This window comes from Bos mutus, chromosome X (genome assembly GCF_027580195.1).
Source record: "Bos mutus isolate GX-2022 chromosome X, NWIPB_WYAK_1.1, whole genome shotgun sequence".
Lineage (NCBI taxonomy): Eukaryota > Metazoa > Chordata > Mammalia > Artiodactyla > Bovidae > Bos > Bos mutus.
In genome coordinates, this window is record NC_091646.1 from 51,338,754 (window position 1) to 51,352,617 (window position 13,864).

Consider the following 13,864-nt stretch of genomic DNA (forward strand, 5'->3'; position numbering starts at 1 on the left):
TGACTCTATGCTCTTCCCATTTTAGAGTGGGGGTTATTTACTCAATGAATTAATTAAGTATCATAAGGGATTGGACTTAGATCATACATGAATGGTCTAGTGGTTTTCCCTACTTTCTTCAATTTAAGTCTGAATTTGGCAAGAAGGAGTTCATGATCTGAGCCACAGTCAGCTCCTGGTCTTGTTTTTGTTGACTGTATAGAGCTTGTTCATCTTTGGCTGCAAAGAATATAATCAATCTGATTTCGGTGTTGACCATTTGGTGATATCTATGTGTAGACTCTTCTCTTATGTTGTTGGAAGATGGTGTTTGCTATGACCAGTGTGTTCTGTTGGCAAAACTCTATTAGCCTTTGCCCTGCTTCATTCTGTATTCCATGGCCAAAGTTGCCTGTTACTCCAGGTGTTTATTGACTTCTACTTTTGCATTCCAGTCCCCTATAATGAAAAGGACATCTTTCTTGGGTGTTAGTTCTAGAAGGTCTTGTAGGTCTTCATAGAACCGTTCAACTTCAGTTTCTTTAGCGTTACTGGTTGGGGCATAGACTTGGATTACTGTGATATTGAATGGTTTGCCTTGGAAATGAACAGAGATCATTCTATCATTTTTGAGATTGCATCTAAGTACTGCATTTCAGACTCTTGTTGACCATGATGGCTACTCCATTTCTTCTAAGGGATTCCTGCCCACAGTAGTAGAAATAATGGTCATCTGAGTTAAATTCACCCATTTCAGTCCATTTTAGTTCGCTGATTCCTAGAATGTTGATGTTCACTCTTGCCATCTCTTGTTTGACCACTTCCAATTTGCCTTGATTCATGGACCTAACATTCCAGGTTCCTATGCAGTAATGCTCTTTACAGCACCGGACCTTGCTTCTATCACCAGTCACATCCACAACTGGGTATTGTTTTTGCTTTGGCTCCATCCCTTCATTCTTTTTGGAGTTATTTCTCCTCTGATCTCCAGTAGCATATTGGGCACCTACCGACCTGGGGAGTTGCTCTTTCAGTATCCTATCATTTTGCCTTTTCATACTGTTCATGGGGTTCTCTAGGCAAGAATACTGAAGTGGTTTGCCATTCCCTTCTCCAGTGGACCAATACAGTGGAAGTGAGAAACAGATTTAAGGGACTAGATCTGATAGAGTGCCTGATGAACTATGGACGGAGGTTCTTGACATTGTATTGGAGACAGGGATCAAGACCATCTCCGTGGAAAAGAAATGCAAAAAAGCAAAATGGCTGTCTGGGGAGGCCTTACAAATAGCTGTGAAAAGAAGAGAAGTGAAAGCAAAGGAGAAAAGGAAAGATATACGCATGTGAATGCAGAGTTCCAAAGAATCGCAAGGAGAGATAAGAAAGCCTTCCTCAGCAATCAATGCAAAGAAATAGAGGAAAACAACAGAATGGGAAAGACTAGAGATCTCTTCAAGAAAATTAGAGATACCAAGGGAACATTTCATGCAAAGATAGGCTCAATAAAGGACAGAAATGGTATGGACCTAACAGAAGCAGAAGATATTAAGAAAAGGTGGCAAGAATACACAGAAGAACTGTACAAAAAAGATCTTCATGACCAAGATAATCACGATGGTGTGATCACTTACCTAGAGCCGGACATCCTGGAATGTGAAGTCAAGTGGGCCTTAGAAAGCATCACTATGAACAAAGCTAGTGGAGGTGATGGAATTCTAGTTGAGCTATTTCAAATCCTGAAAGATGATGCCATGAAAGTGCTGCACTCAGTATGCCAGCAACTTTGGAAAACTCAGCAGTGGCCACAGGACTGGAAAAGGTCAGTTTTCCTTCCAGTCCCAAAGAAAGGTGATGCCAAAGAAGGCTCAAACTACCGCACAATTGCACTCATCTCACATGCTAGTAAAGTAATGCTCAAAATTCTCCAAGCCAGGCTTCAGCAATATGTGAACCTTGAACTTTCTGATGTTCAAGCTGGTTTTAGAAAAGGCAGAGGAACAAGAGATCAAATTGCCAACATCTGCTGGATCATGGAAAAAGGAAGAGAGTTCCAGAAAAACATCTATTTCTGCTTTATTGACTATGCCAACGCCTTTGACTGTGTGGATCACAATAAACTGTGGAAAATTCTGAAAGATATGGGAATACCAGACTACCTGTCCTGCCTCTTGAGAAACCTATATGCAGGTCCAGTTAGAACTGGACATGGAACAATAGACTGGTTCCAAATAGGAAAAGAAGTACATCAAGGCTGTATATTGTCACCCTGCTTATTTAACTTATACGCAGAGTACATCATGAGAAACGCTGGACTGGAAGAAACACAAGCTGGAATCAAGATTGCTGGGAGAAATATTAATAATCTCAGATATGCAGATGACACCACCCTTATGGCAGAAAGTGAAGAGGAACTAAAAAGCCTCTTGATGAAAGTGAAAGAGGAGAGTGAATAAGTTGGCTTAAAGCTCAACATTCAGAAAACTAAAATCATGGCATCTGATCCCATCACTTCATGGGAAATAGGTGGGGAAACAGTGGAAACAGTGGCTGACTTTATTTTTTGGGGCTCCAAAATCACTGCAGATGGTGATTGTAGCCATGAAATTAAAAGATGCTTACTCCTTGGACGGAAAGTTATGACCAACCTTGATAGCATATTCAAAAGCAGAGACATTACTTTGCCAACAAAGGTCCATCTAGTCAAGGCTATGGTTTTTCCAGTGGTCACGTATGGATGTGAGAGTTGGACTGTGAAGAAAGCTGAGTGCCGAAGAATTCATGCTTTTGAGCTGTGGTGTTGGAGAAGACTCTTGAGAGTCTCTTGGACTGCAAGGAGATCCAACCAGTCCTTTCTCAAGGAGATCAGCCCTGGGTGTTCTTTGGAAGGACTGATGCTGAAGCTGAAACTCCAATACTTTGGCCACCTCATGAGAAGAGGTGACTCATTGGAAAAGACTCTGATGCTGAGAGGGATTGGGGGCAGGAGGAGAAGGGGACAACAGAGGATGAGATGGCTGGATAGCATCACCGACTCGATGGATGTGAGTTTGAGTGAACTCTGAGTTGGTGATGGACAGGGAGGCCTGGCGTGCTGCAATTCATGGGGTTGCAAAGAGTCGGACATGACTGAGCGACTGAACTGAACTAAGTATCAGTATTATCCCACATAGTCCTTATTTTCCACTACAGATGTCTTATAGGGAAAATTTGTCAATGAGTTTTGAGGTATGCAAGGAGGCCATGGTCCAAAGCACTGGATGTTGGGGCTGAAGCTAGGCAATGGGTATCAGAATCATTTAAAATCCTCCTTTCTCTTCTCTCCTCTCATTGTGTGTGGGTTTCATGGAATTCTGCCTGATGACATATTAATAGATGTTTCTTTAGCTTTGGTATGTTGAAAGCAGTAAAAGGAGTGACTGTGGTCTAAGTTAGTACGTCTCAACTTTATTTTTTTATTTACTTATTTTTAATTTAAATTTATTTAATTGGAGACTAATGGAGAAGACTCTGATGCTGGGAGGGATTGGGGGCAGGAGGAGAAGGGGACGACAGAGGATGAGATGGCTGGATGGCATCACTGACTCGATGGAGGTGAGCCTGAGTGAACTCCAGGAGTTGGTGATGGACAGGGAAACCTGGTATGCTGTGATTCATGGCGTTGCAAAGAGTTGGACAGGACTGAGTGACTGAACTGAACTGAACTGAACTGAATTGAATTCCTTTACAATACTGTATTGGTTTTGCCATACATCAACATGAATCCGCCACAGATGTATACGTGTTCCCAATCCTGAACCCCCCTCCCACCTCCCTCCCCATACCATCCCTCTGGGTCATCCCAGTGCACCAGCCCCAAGCATCCTGTATCCTGCTTCGAACCTGGACTGTCGATTCGTTTCTTATATGATATTATACATGTTTCAATGCCATTCTCCCAAATCATCTCACCGTCTCCCTCTCCCACAGAGTCCAAAAGACTGTTCTATACATCTGTGTCTCTTTTGCTGTCTCGCATACAGGGTTATCGTTACCATCTTTCTAAATTCCATATATATGTGTTAGTATACTGTATTGGTGTTTTTCTTTCTGGCTTCATCTCAGACTTTAAAACAGCGGTCCCCAAACTTTTTGGCAACAGGGACCAGTTTTGTGGAAGACAATTTTTCCACAGACCAGGATGGCAGTGGGGTGGGGTGAGAGATGGTTTTGGGATGATTCAAGTGCATTACATTTATTGTGTACTTGATTTCTATTATTTGTTACATCAGTTCCATCTCAGATCATCAGGCATTAGATCCTATAGGTTGGGGACCCCTGCTTTAAAATACATGCGAATTACATGGGGATTATGTAGATTCTGATTTCACAGACCCTAAGTGAGACTCGCAAATCTGTATGTCTAACACGTTGATGCTAACATTGCTGGTTTGGGGACCTCAGTTTAAGTATCAAGGACCTGGAGGGTGGTGATGCACTGGAGGGTCCAATGCAATGTAATTATGCCTGGAGACTTCTGGTTAAGGCTGCTTTTTTACCATGAATTGTGTGAATTTCCTAGGTTTCCCTCCTGGTTGTGAAATCAGTATCCAAATAGGATGTGGACCCTGGATAATAAGTACAGGGATCATTTAGCATAGTCATAGGAAAGCAGCAGATTTTGGTGGCATCCCCTCAACTTCAGTGATGGGAAAGAAGGCATCAAATAGACTGTTCAGCACTTGCCCTGCCCAGCCTACCTGAGCCTGTCCTGACTAACACTTGGCTTTCCCTCTAAACCCACTGACAGACAACTTCCTTGTCATTGACAAAGTTAGGTTAGTTGAAACAAGCCCTGGGTACACTGCCAATCTCATGGCAAACCCTGTGACAGCAAGTGACCCAGGCCCAGGGGGGGAAGGAACCACATTTCTGAGATTCCCAACAACTATCCCACCACACAGAGGAAAGGTGCCTTATTTCAGGGCCAGTCCAACTGCTGATTCCAGTAGTTTCTTTAGACAAGACCAGCAGGCAGTCTGGCCATAGCTTCTGGTCCCTGTGACTCACCGAGAACCCAAGGCAGTATCATCCACTCCACAACAGTCGGGGGAGGTCCTTGTACATGGAGGTCTGTCCTGACGATGTGCTGAGAAGCCAGGAGAAGCATGAAGAGGAAGGTCAGATATGACGCTGTGTGGCAGATAAACTTGATGAAGGGTTTCTTGATGAACAGCCCAAGGTTGCTCCTGGGTGAGATGAGATAAGCAATAGACAGCATGGGAAACAGGAACCCAATGGTCATGCACGTCAGAAGCTTGACGACCCAGTGTTTCCGCCGCCATCCAGGGAAGCCGTCGTACCACAGAGTGGCAAGCAACTGTTGGCAATTGGGCTGGGCCACAAACTGGGAAAAGAAGAGAACAAGTCAGGCATCTGGGACGGCTGGGAGGAAGTCTACCTTCATAATCGCTCTCCTAGTTTACAGCCAGCTTATGGCCCACTCCCAGAGGAGGCCTGATTTCCAGGGTCCCACAGGTGGGTCTAATCTCAGAGCCAACTCTACATGTCAAGCTAGGAGAGTTAGGGTTAATGATTTGTTTCCTACATTAAACAAAATCGCTCTGGTCTGTGCTTTGGCATATGTGCCCCCTACTCCCCACTTTCATCATATTAGAGAGATGCTGCCTCAAACTTGGCTCAGTATCAGAATCATCCAGGGAACATGAAAAAAATTTCCTCATTCCCAAGTCACACCCCAGACTGACTAAATGAGCCTCCTCTGGGGAGTAGAACCTGGGCAATTGTTCTACAAAGCTCTCCTGGGAATGTACCTGCCTCTTTGCAGAGAATCATGGGGATGTTTCATTTCAAGTGGATTCACTTTTGCTTATTCCCCCAGCTTGCATGAGATCATCAACAAGTGTGTACTTCGGGCAAACACAAACTGGCAGCGAATAAGCTCATGCCTGTGGCTATGGTTTGGAATGGAAATGAGTTCCCTTTTTGATTTTTTTTTCCCCTCCTTTTGCTTCTGAGCACCTCTTGGCTAGCAAAGAATCATGTTGCTACTTTGCCATTTAACACCTTCTCTAGTCCAGACATGCAAAGGAGGAAAATATATTTGGGGGCCAATATTATAAGATGGTACCTAACTCAGCTGGGATTTTACTTAGAGGCAATCTACAACATGTCAGTTATTAATAGTTAAGAGATCATCAGCATTGCAAGTCACCCTCTGGCTGCTACTTCCTCGTAAGCAATTCAACAGGGAGCTCAACTGTCAGCAATCGTTTTAAATATTGCCTCTATCTGATTGCTGCAGCTTCCCATGGGAAAGGTTAAATGGAGCTGTACCATATAGTTTTCTGGTACAAAGGAAATAAAATTCTTCCATCATTTATCTGACACTCAAGGTAAACTAGGCCAGTTTTATTGTTAGTATATCTGTGAAGGTCTCTAGCTTCCCACCAAAACCATTCTCCCCTTCCTTAAGCACAGGGGGGACTACATTTCCCAGTCTCCCCTGGTGAGGCATGGTTACATGACCAAGTTCTCAGTAATGGAATGTGAGGAGAAATGATGATTGGCATCACAAGGCCTGACCTATGGAAGTCCCCTATGTTCTCTCCCCTTCTTGCTGACTGGGATCTGGTAACTCAGGGTGGTCCAGGGGCTTCTGTTAGCCTTTGTCCTTCGATGACCACGTGGAGGAGAACTATCTTGCTGATCAAGAATATCTATCTTGGACAGTTACATGACTGAGATAATTATATTGTCTTTGAGCCATTCTCCATTTTTGGGTCTAGCCCACCCTAAAGCAGTTTACTATTGCAAAATGACAAAAAAAAAAAAAACAACCTCTAAAGTCTTTTTATCATGAGGTCTCATTTTCTCAAAAGATGTTCATGATCCCCCTTATATCCTCACATCTCCTTTTCACACAATCACACACAAAATGACAAAATCCTATACAGTCCCTTTCTACTCTTCTTGGCATTATAGCCTGTGCCAAAGCCTGGGATGAAAAGGTTCTAGAAAAAGGTACAAAAAAAATAGAAGGGTAAAACAAAATATTTGAGTGCAATGGAAAAACCACTGGGAACACACAGTCTGGTGAGGGAGACAGATATATAAAAAGATAGTTATGAAACAGTACAGTAAGGGCATATAAATGGATGGAAAACAGGGCATAATGGGAACACAGAGGAAGTGCAAATCTGCTCAGCAAAGGCTTCCTGGAGGAGGCAATACCGGAATGGAGCATTAAAGGATTTGTAGAAGCTGGCTGTGTGTAGGGGAGGAGAGGGGAAGGGAGTAAACAACTAAAGTGGAGGGGATAATATGACTGAAGGCATAGAGGTGAAAATGAGCATGACTGGTACAGGGAGTCTGGGGAGGCTGCTGCTTAACTGCAAGGCTCTGGATGGCAAGAGATGAGGCTGGAGAGGTAGGCAAGGGTTACAGATCAAAATGATAGTCTTCAACCATTATAAATAGTATGACTTATTTTAAGAGCAATGGGAAGCCATGAATGATAGGGTGTGTGTGTGTGTGTGTAGAACAGTAGAGTAGTTTAAACTATAGACACTTGAGCTAGATTACATTGGTTTTCTCTGTTCTTAAAAGTATTCACCTAAAGAATGGAGTTAATAACAACATCAGCAATAGAGGATTCGTGTAAGGATTAAGATCAGTTACTACACAGGAAACACTTAGAACTATGTCTAGCACATAGTAAGGGCTCATTAAATCTTGGCTGCATATATCATCATGCATGTGCCAGAATCGGGTTTAGACATTAGAAAGATCCTTCTGGTTATTGAGTAGAAAATGGCTCGGGGGCAGAAGGTAGGCAAAGTTAGGGGTAGGAAAATTGGAAAAATAAAACTAAATAATCAACAATGAGAAATACATTCAAATGAATACCAATCAGTCAGTAAAAATAAGGTGAACATTGTTATATGTCAATATGCAGAAATAAAGAAGGATATAAATATAACCCTAGGGAAAAAAGCAATGGGAAAGCCTGTTTATTAAATTGTTGGAATAGTTTTGCTCTGGCAAAATAAAATTGAAGGAGATTTTCACTTAAGGTAAAAAATATTCATCTGTATAATTTGTTTTATTGTATTTATTTAATAATTATAATGCCTGGTCTATGTCATGCCTTTTGGTAACTACCTGTGGTGATGCAAAGATGAATTAGATGTGTTCTCCATTCTCAAAGAGCTTGGAGATGAATGATATTTTTACTACAAATGACTTACCAACAAATGAAATGTAATGAATCAAAATAAGATTATGTCACCCTCCTCTATTTACAATTTCCTCACTGTCAATATTGCCCCCAAATACTGTTCTTAGAGATTACTATACAATTTGATATTTCCACAGTATCAATTAATCAATAAATCTTATTTATACCTCCAGAAGAAAAAACAAACTAGGGGCAGGAAGACAAGTTAGAAAGCCATTGTTAATCTTGTACAAAATGATCATGACTCAGACTAAGTTAATGGCAGTAGAAATGAAGAGATGTGCTCAGGTTCAAAATATAGTGAAGAGGTGGAATTGGCAGGATGTGGTGATGGATGAGATGTGAAATAATATACAGGCTGCTAAGGCTACTGCTAAGTCACTTCAGTTGTGTCCAACTCTGTTCGACCCCATAGACGGCAGCCCACCAGGTTCCCCCGTCCCTGGGATTCTCCAGGCAAGAACACTGGAGTGGGTTGCCATTTCCTTCTCCAATCCATGAAAGTGAAAAGTGAAAGTGAAGTTGCCCAGTCATGTCCGACTCCTAGCTACCCCATGGACTGCAGCCTACCAGGCTTCTCAGTCCATGGGATTTTCCAGGCAAGAGTACTGGAGTGGGGTGCCATCACCTTCTCCAATAATATATAGGGTGAGAGGGCAAAAGGGAGAGAGGCTTCTTCTGTGGGTGAATTGGTAGGCAGTAGTGCTAAGAGTGGGAACACTGAAGCTGGAACAAGTTTATGCATGCATTTTTATACCTGCTGAGTTAGATTTGTCTGTGGGACATCTAGATGGAGATATCCAGACTGAAGTACTGATGTTACACAAGGGTCAGCAAACTTTTTCTGTAAAGGGCCAGACAGTAAGTATTTGCAACTTTGCAGACCACATCATCCCTTTTGCAAAGACTCAACTTAGCTGGTTCAGCACAAGCCCAGCAATAGATAATATGTAAATGAATAGGTTTAGCTGTGTGGCAATAAAACTTTATTCACAAAACAGGTAGCAATTTGTAGTTTGCTATTCTATAGTACTGCCCCCTGATGCTGCCATACCAGACATTTGGACCACTTCTCCATAGTCTTTATGATCTCCTAGGACTTCTTTCTCTTGTGCATCCCAAGAACTCTGACCCAATAAATAGCTCTTTCCTAAAGCAAAAATTTGGTGGTGTTGTTTAATCGCTAAGTCATGTCTGACTCTTTTGGGACCTCATCAACTGTAGCACGCCAGGTTCCTCTATCCGTGGGATTTCATAGACAAGAATATTGGAGTTGGTTCCCATTTCCTTCTGCAGGGGATATTCTGGATCCAGGGATTGAACCCGCATCTCTTGCATTGTCAGGTGTTGTCAGGCAGATTCTTTACCACTGTGCTCTCTGGAAAGGCTTCAGCAGTAAGGAATCCGCCTGCAATGCAGGAGACACAGGACATGCAGGTTCGATCCTTGGGGTCCGGAAGATCCCCTGGAGAAGGGAATGGCAACCCACTCTAGTATTCTTGCCTGGGAAATCCCATGGACAGAGGAGCCTGGCAGGGCTAGAGTCCATAGAGTCACAAAGAGTTGGACATGACTGAAGTGACTGAGCAGGAGCAAAGCAAGAATACAGATGTGAAGCTTCTTTAAAAAGTGGATATAACCGTCCACTTCATGTGGACATAACTGTCTACTTCATATGGACATACGACAGGCTTCAACAGTACATGAACCATGAACTTCCAGATGTTCAAGCTGGATTTAGAAACAGCAGAGGAACCAGAGATCAAATTGCCAACATCCGTTGGATCATAGAAAAAGCAAGAAAGTTCCAGAAAATACCTACTTCTGCTTTATTGACTACTCCAAAGCCTTTGACTGTGTGGATCACAACAAACTTTGGAAAATTCTTAAAGGTGTGGGAATACCAGACCACCTTATCTGCCTCCTGAGAAATCTGTATGCAGGTCAAGAAGCAACACTTAGAACCGGACACGGAACAACAGACTGGTTCCAAATTGGGAAAGGAGTATGTCACGCTGCTTATTTAACTTATATGCAGAATACATCATGTGATATGCTAGACTGGAGGAAGCACAAGCTGGAATCAAGATTGCTGGGAGAAATATTAATAACCTCAGATATGCAGATTACATCACCCTTATGGCATAAAGTGAAGAAGACCTAAAGAGCCTCTTGATGAAAGTGAAAGAGGAGAGTGTAAAAGTTGGCTTAAAACTCAACATACAAAAAACTAAGATCATGGCACCTGGTCCCATCACTTCATGGCAAATAGATGGGGAAACAATGAAAACAGTGACAGACTTTATTTTCTTGGGCTCCAAAATCACTGCAGATGGTGACTACAGCCATGAAATTAAAAGATGCTTGCTCCTTGGAAGAAAAGCTATGACCAAACTAGACAGCATATTAAAAAGCAGAGATGTTACTTTGCCAATAATGGTCCATCTAATCAAAGCTATGGTTTTTCCAGTAGTCATGAATGCATGTGAGAGTTGGACCATAAAGAAAGCTGAGTGCCAAAGAACTGATGCTTTTGAACAGAGGTGTTGGAGAAGACAAGTGAGAGTCCCTTGGACTACAGTCAATTCCAATCAAACCAGTCAATCCCAAAGGAAATAAGTCCTGAATATTCATTGGAAGGACTGATGCTGAAACTGAAACTCCAATACTTTGCCCACCTAATGCAAAGAACTGACTCATTGGAAAAGACCCTGATGCTGGGAAAGATTGAAGGCAGGAGGAGAAGGGGATGACAGAGGATGAGATGGTTGGATAGTACCACTGACTTGATGGACATGAGTTTGAGCAAGCTCTGGGAGTTGGTGATGGACAGGGAGGCCTGTTGTGCTGCAGTCCATGGGGTCACAAAGAGTTGGACATGACTGAGCTACTGAACTGCCTGATGACTGTCCAATCGTTATTTTCAATGCATCTGCTCTGATTTTCACTTTGGCTGAAGATGATAATTTTAAAGTTGGACAGGTTTTTATTTTCTATTTTTGTATCTGACAAGAGTAGTATAGGGTGGTGTGGACTCTGGCAGAACAAATTACAATTAGAATGTTATAAAGCAAACTTGTCTTAAGCCACCATGTAGTATCTAATCCAAACAGGTCTATGAGCTTTGAAGGCAAAGTTCTAATTCCTGCTTGTATATTGAAGTTCCAGTTTGACAGGTTATTTAATAAATCTCTAGTTGATTTTGAGAATGCCTCAGAAAGAGAGATTGCAATAAAACCACAGTGTGTATGTGTTGTGTTTGAGTACACTGAAGGCCAAAATGTACAGAGCCTAGAGCAGTAGTTTTTAGTTTTGATGAAGTCCATTTTATATCTTCTAGTTCCTTGTGCTGTTGCAACCATATCTAAGAAAGCATCACTCAGTCCAAGACCACAAAGATTTACTTTCATGGGTCTGTCTATGAATTTGATCACTTTAGCTCTTATACTTAGTTCTTTGATCCATTTCAAATTAAGTTTTGCATATTGTGGGAGGAAAGGGTCCAACTTCATTTATTTGCATAAGGATATTCACTTTTCTTGAGGCAGCAGATAGATGGGCCCTAGGATGAACTGCTGGAGTCTGTCCCCTCTGGACAGATACTCCAAGACAGAGAAAAAGACCAGGCGCAGAGAGGAGCTGAGTCCTGCCCAGATAAGAGATAAAGAGACCAAATATTTCCTAGTCTTGGGGTCAGAGAGACCTTCCCAACTACATATGCAAAGAAAGGCTCCTCAGGGTGTCAAAAAGGGAGGGAGCTGCACCTCACAGTAATGTCAAGTGAAATCAACCTACCCATAGGCCTCTTCACTAAAATCCATCTTGGCTAAGAGATGACATGCACACAGAGGAGGACCCTGAGATAAACTGTGGACTCAGACCCAGGCAATGAAAGACCATTGGCCAAAAGAAATCCCCATATAAGTGATTCCAATTACCCCTAGAGTGCAACTCTCTGAGCCTACCCACGTGTCTATCTGCACAAAGTCTTTCTCCTAATATACACTTGTTTCACTATTTTCCATCTCTTTGTGGAAATTCATTTCTACACAGCTGACAGGCCAAAGCCTTGTCCCTGTGGTCTAGGGTCTAGAATTTAGCACTCTCACTGCCTCACACACCTCTAGCCAGGCAACCAAAATTTTATTTCAAGCCACTACAGGGCAAGGCCACCCGAGATCAACCCCATTTTTTGAAAAGACTACTGTTTTCCCATTAAATCATTTTTTTAAATTTTATTTTATTTTAAAATTTTACATAATTGTATTAGTTTTGCCAAATATCAAAATGAATCCGCCACAGGTATACATGTGTTCCCCATCCTGAACCCTCCTCCCTCCTCCCTCCCCATACCATCCCTCTGGGTCGTCCCAGTGCACTAGCCCCAAGCATCCAGTATCGTGCATCAACCTGCACTGGCAACTCGTTTCTTACATGATATTTTACATGTTTCAATGTCATTCTCCCAAATCTTCCTACCCTCTCCCTCTCCCTCAGAGTCCATAAGACTGTTCTATACATCAGTGTCTCTTTTGCTGTCTCGTACACAGGGTTATTGTTACCATCTTTCTAAATTCCATATATATGCGTTAGTATACTGTATTTATGTTTTTCCTTCTGGCTTACTTCACTCTGTATAATAGGCTCCAGTTTCATCCACCTCATTAGAACTGATTCAAATGTATCCTTTTTAATGGCTGAGTAATACTCCATTGTGTATATGTACCACAGCTTTCTTATCCATTCATCTGCTGATGGACATCTAGGTTGCTTCCATGTCCTGGCTATTATAAACAGTGCTGCGATGAACACTGGGGTACACATGTCTCTTTCCCTTCTGGTTTCCTCGGTGTGTATGCCCAGCAGTGGGATTGCTGGATCATAAGGCATTTCTCCAAAGAAGACATACAGATGGCTAACAAACACATGAAAAGATGCTCAACATCACTCATTATCAGAGAAATGCAAATCAAAACCACTATGAGGTACCATTTCACACCAGTCAGAATGGCTGCGATCCAAAAGTCTACAAATAAGAAATGCTGGAGAGGGTGTGGAGAAAAGGGAACCCTCTTACACTGTTGGTGGGAATGCAAACTAGTACAGCCACTATGGAGAACAGTGTGGAGATTCCTTAAAAAACTGGAAATAGAACTGCCATTAAATCATTTTGGTACCCTTGTTGAAAATCAACTAACCATAAATATAAGGATTTGTTTTAGATTCTTAATTCTATTCCATTTATTGATATTTATCCTTATGCCAGTACCCAACTGTCTTGATAACAGTAGCTTGGTAGTAAGTTTTGAAATTGAGAAGCATGAGTCTTCTAAATTCATTGTTCTTTTTCAAAATTGTTTTGATTACACTGCCTCTCCATTGCATTTCACATGAATTTTATGATCTTCTTGTCAATTTACACACAAAAAAGGAACCTGGGTTTTTAATAGGGATTGCCTTGAACCTATAGAACAATTTGGGAAGTTTTGCCATCATAACAACATTAAGTTTTCCAATTCATGAGCTTTTAATGTCTTTCCATTTGTTCAGGTCTTCTTTAGCCTTTTTCAACAGTGTGTCAGTGAAAACAAATATTGCCTGCCATATCAGTAAACAAAAGATGTTACAGCCATTAAACCACTACAGCCA

The 13,864-nt window shown here is 42.0% G+C and overlaps 1 protein-coding gene across 1 annotated transcript in view; it reads right to left on the bottom strand.

Annotated features, from left to right (window-relative positions):
• Window positions 1–13,864, bottom strand: part of TRPC5 (transient receptor potential cation channel subfamily C member 5) — a 348,936-nt gene that overhangs the window by 60,847 nt on the left and 274,225 nt on the right. The window contains exon 4 of the mRNA XM_005903665.2: window positions 5,026–5,362. Coding sequence (XP_005903727.2) covers window positions 5,026–5,362 — 337 coding nt within the window. The remainder of the gene's footprint in view (window positions 1–5,025; window positions 5,363–13,864) is intronic.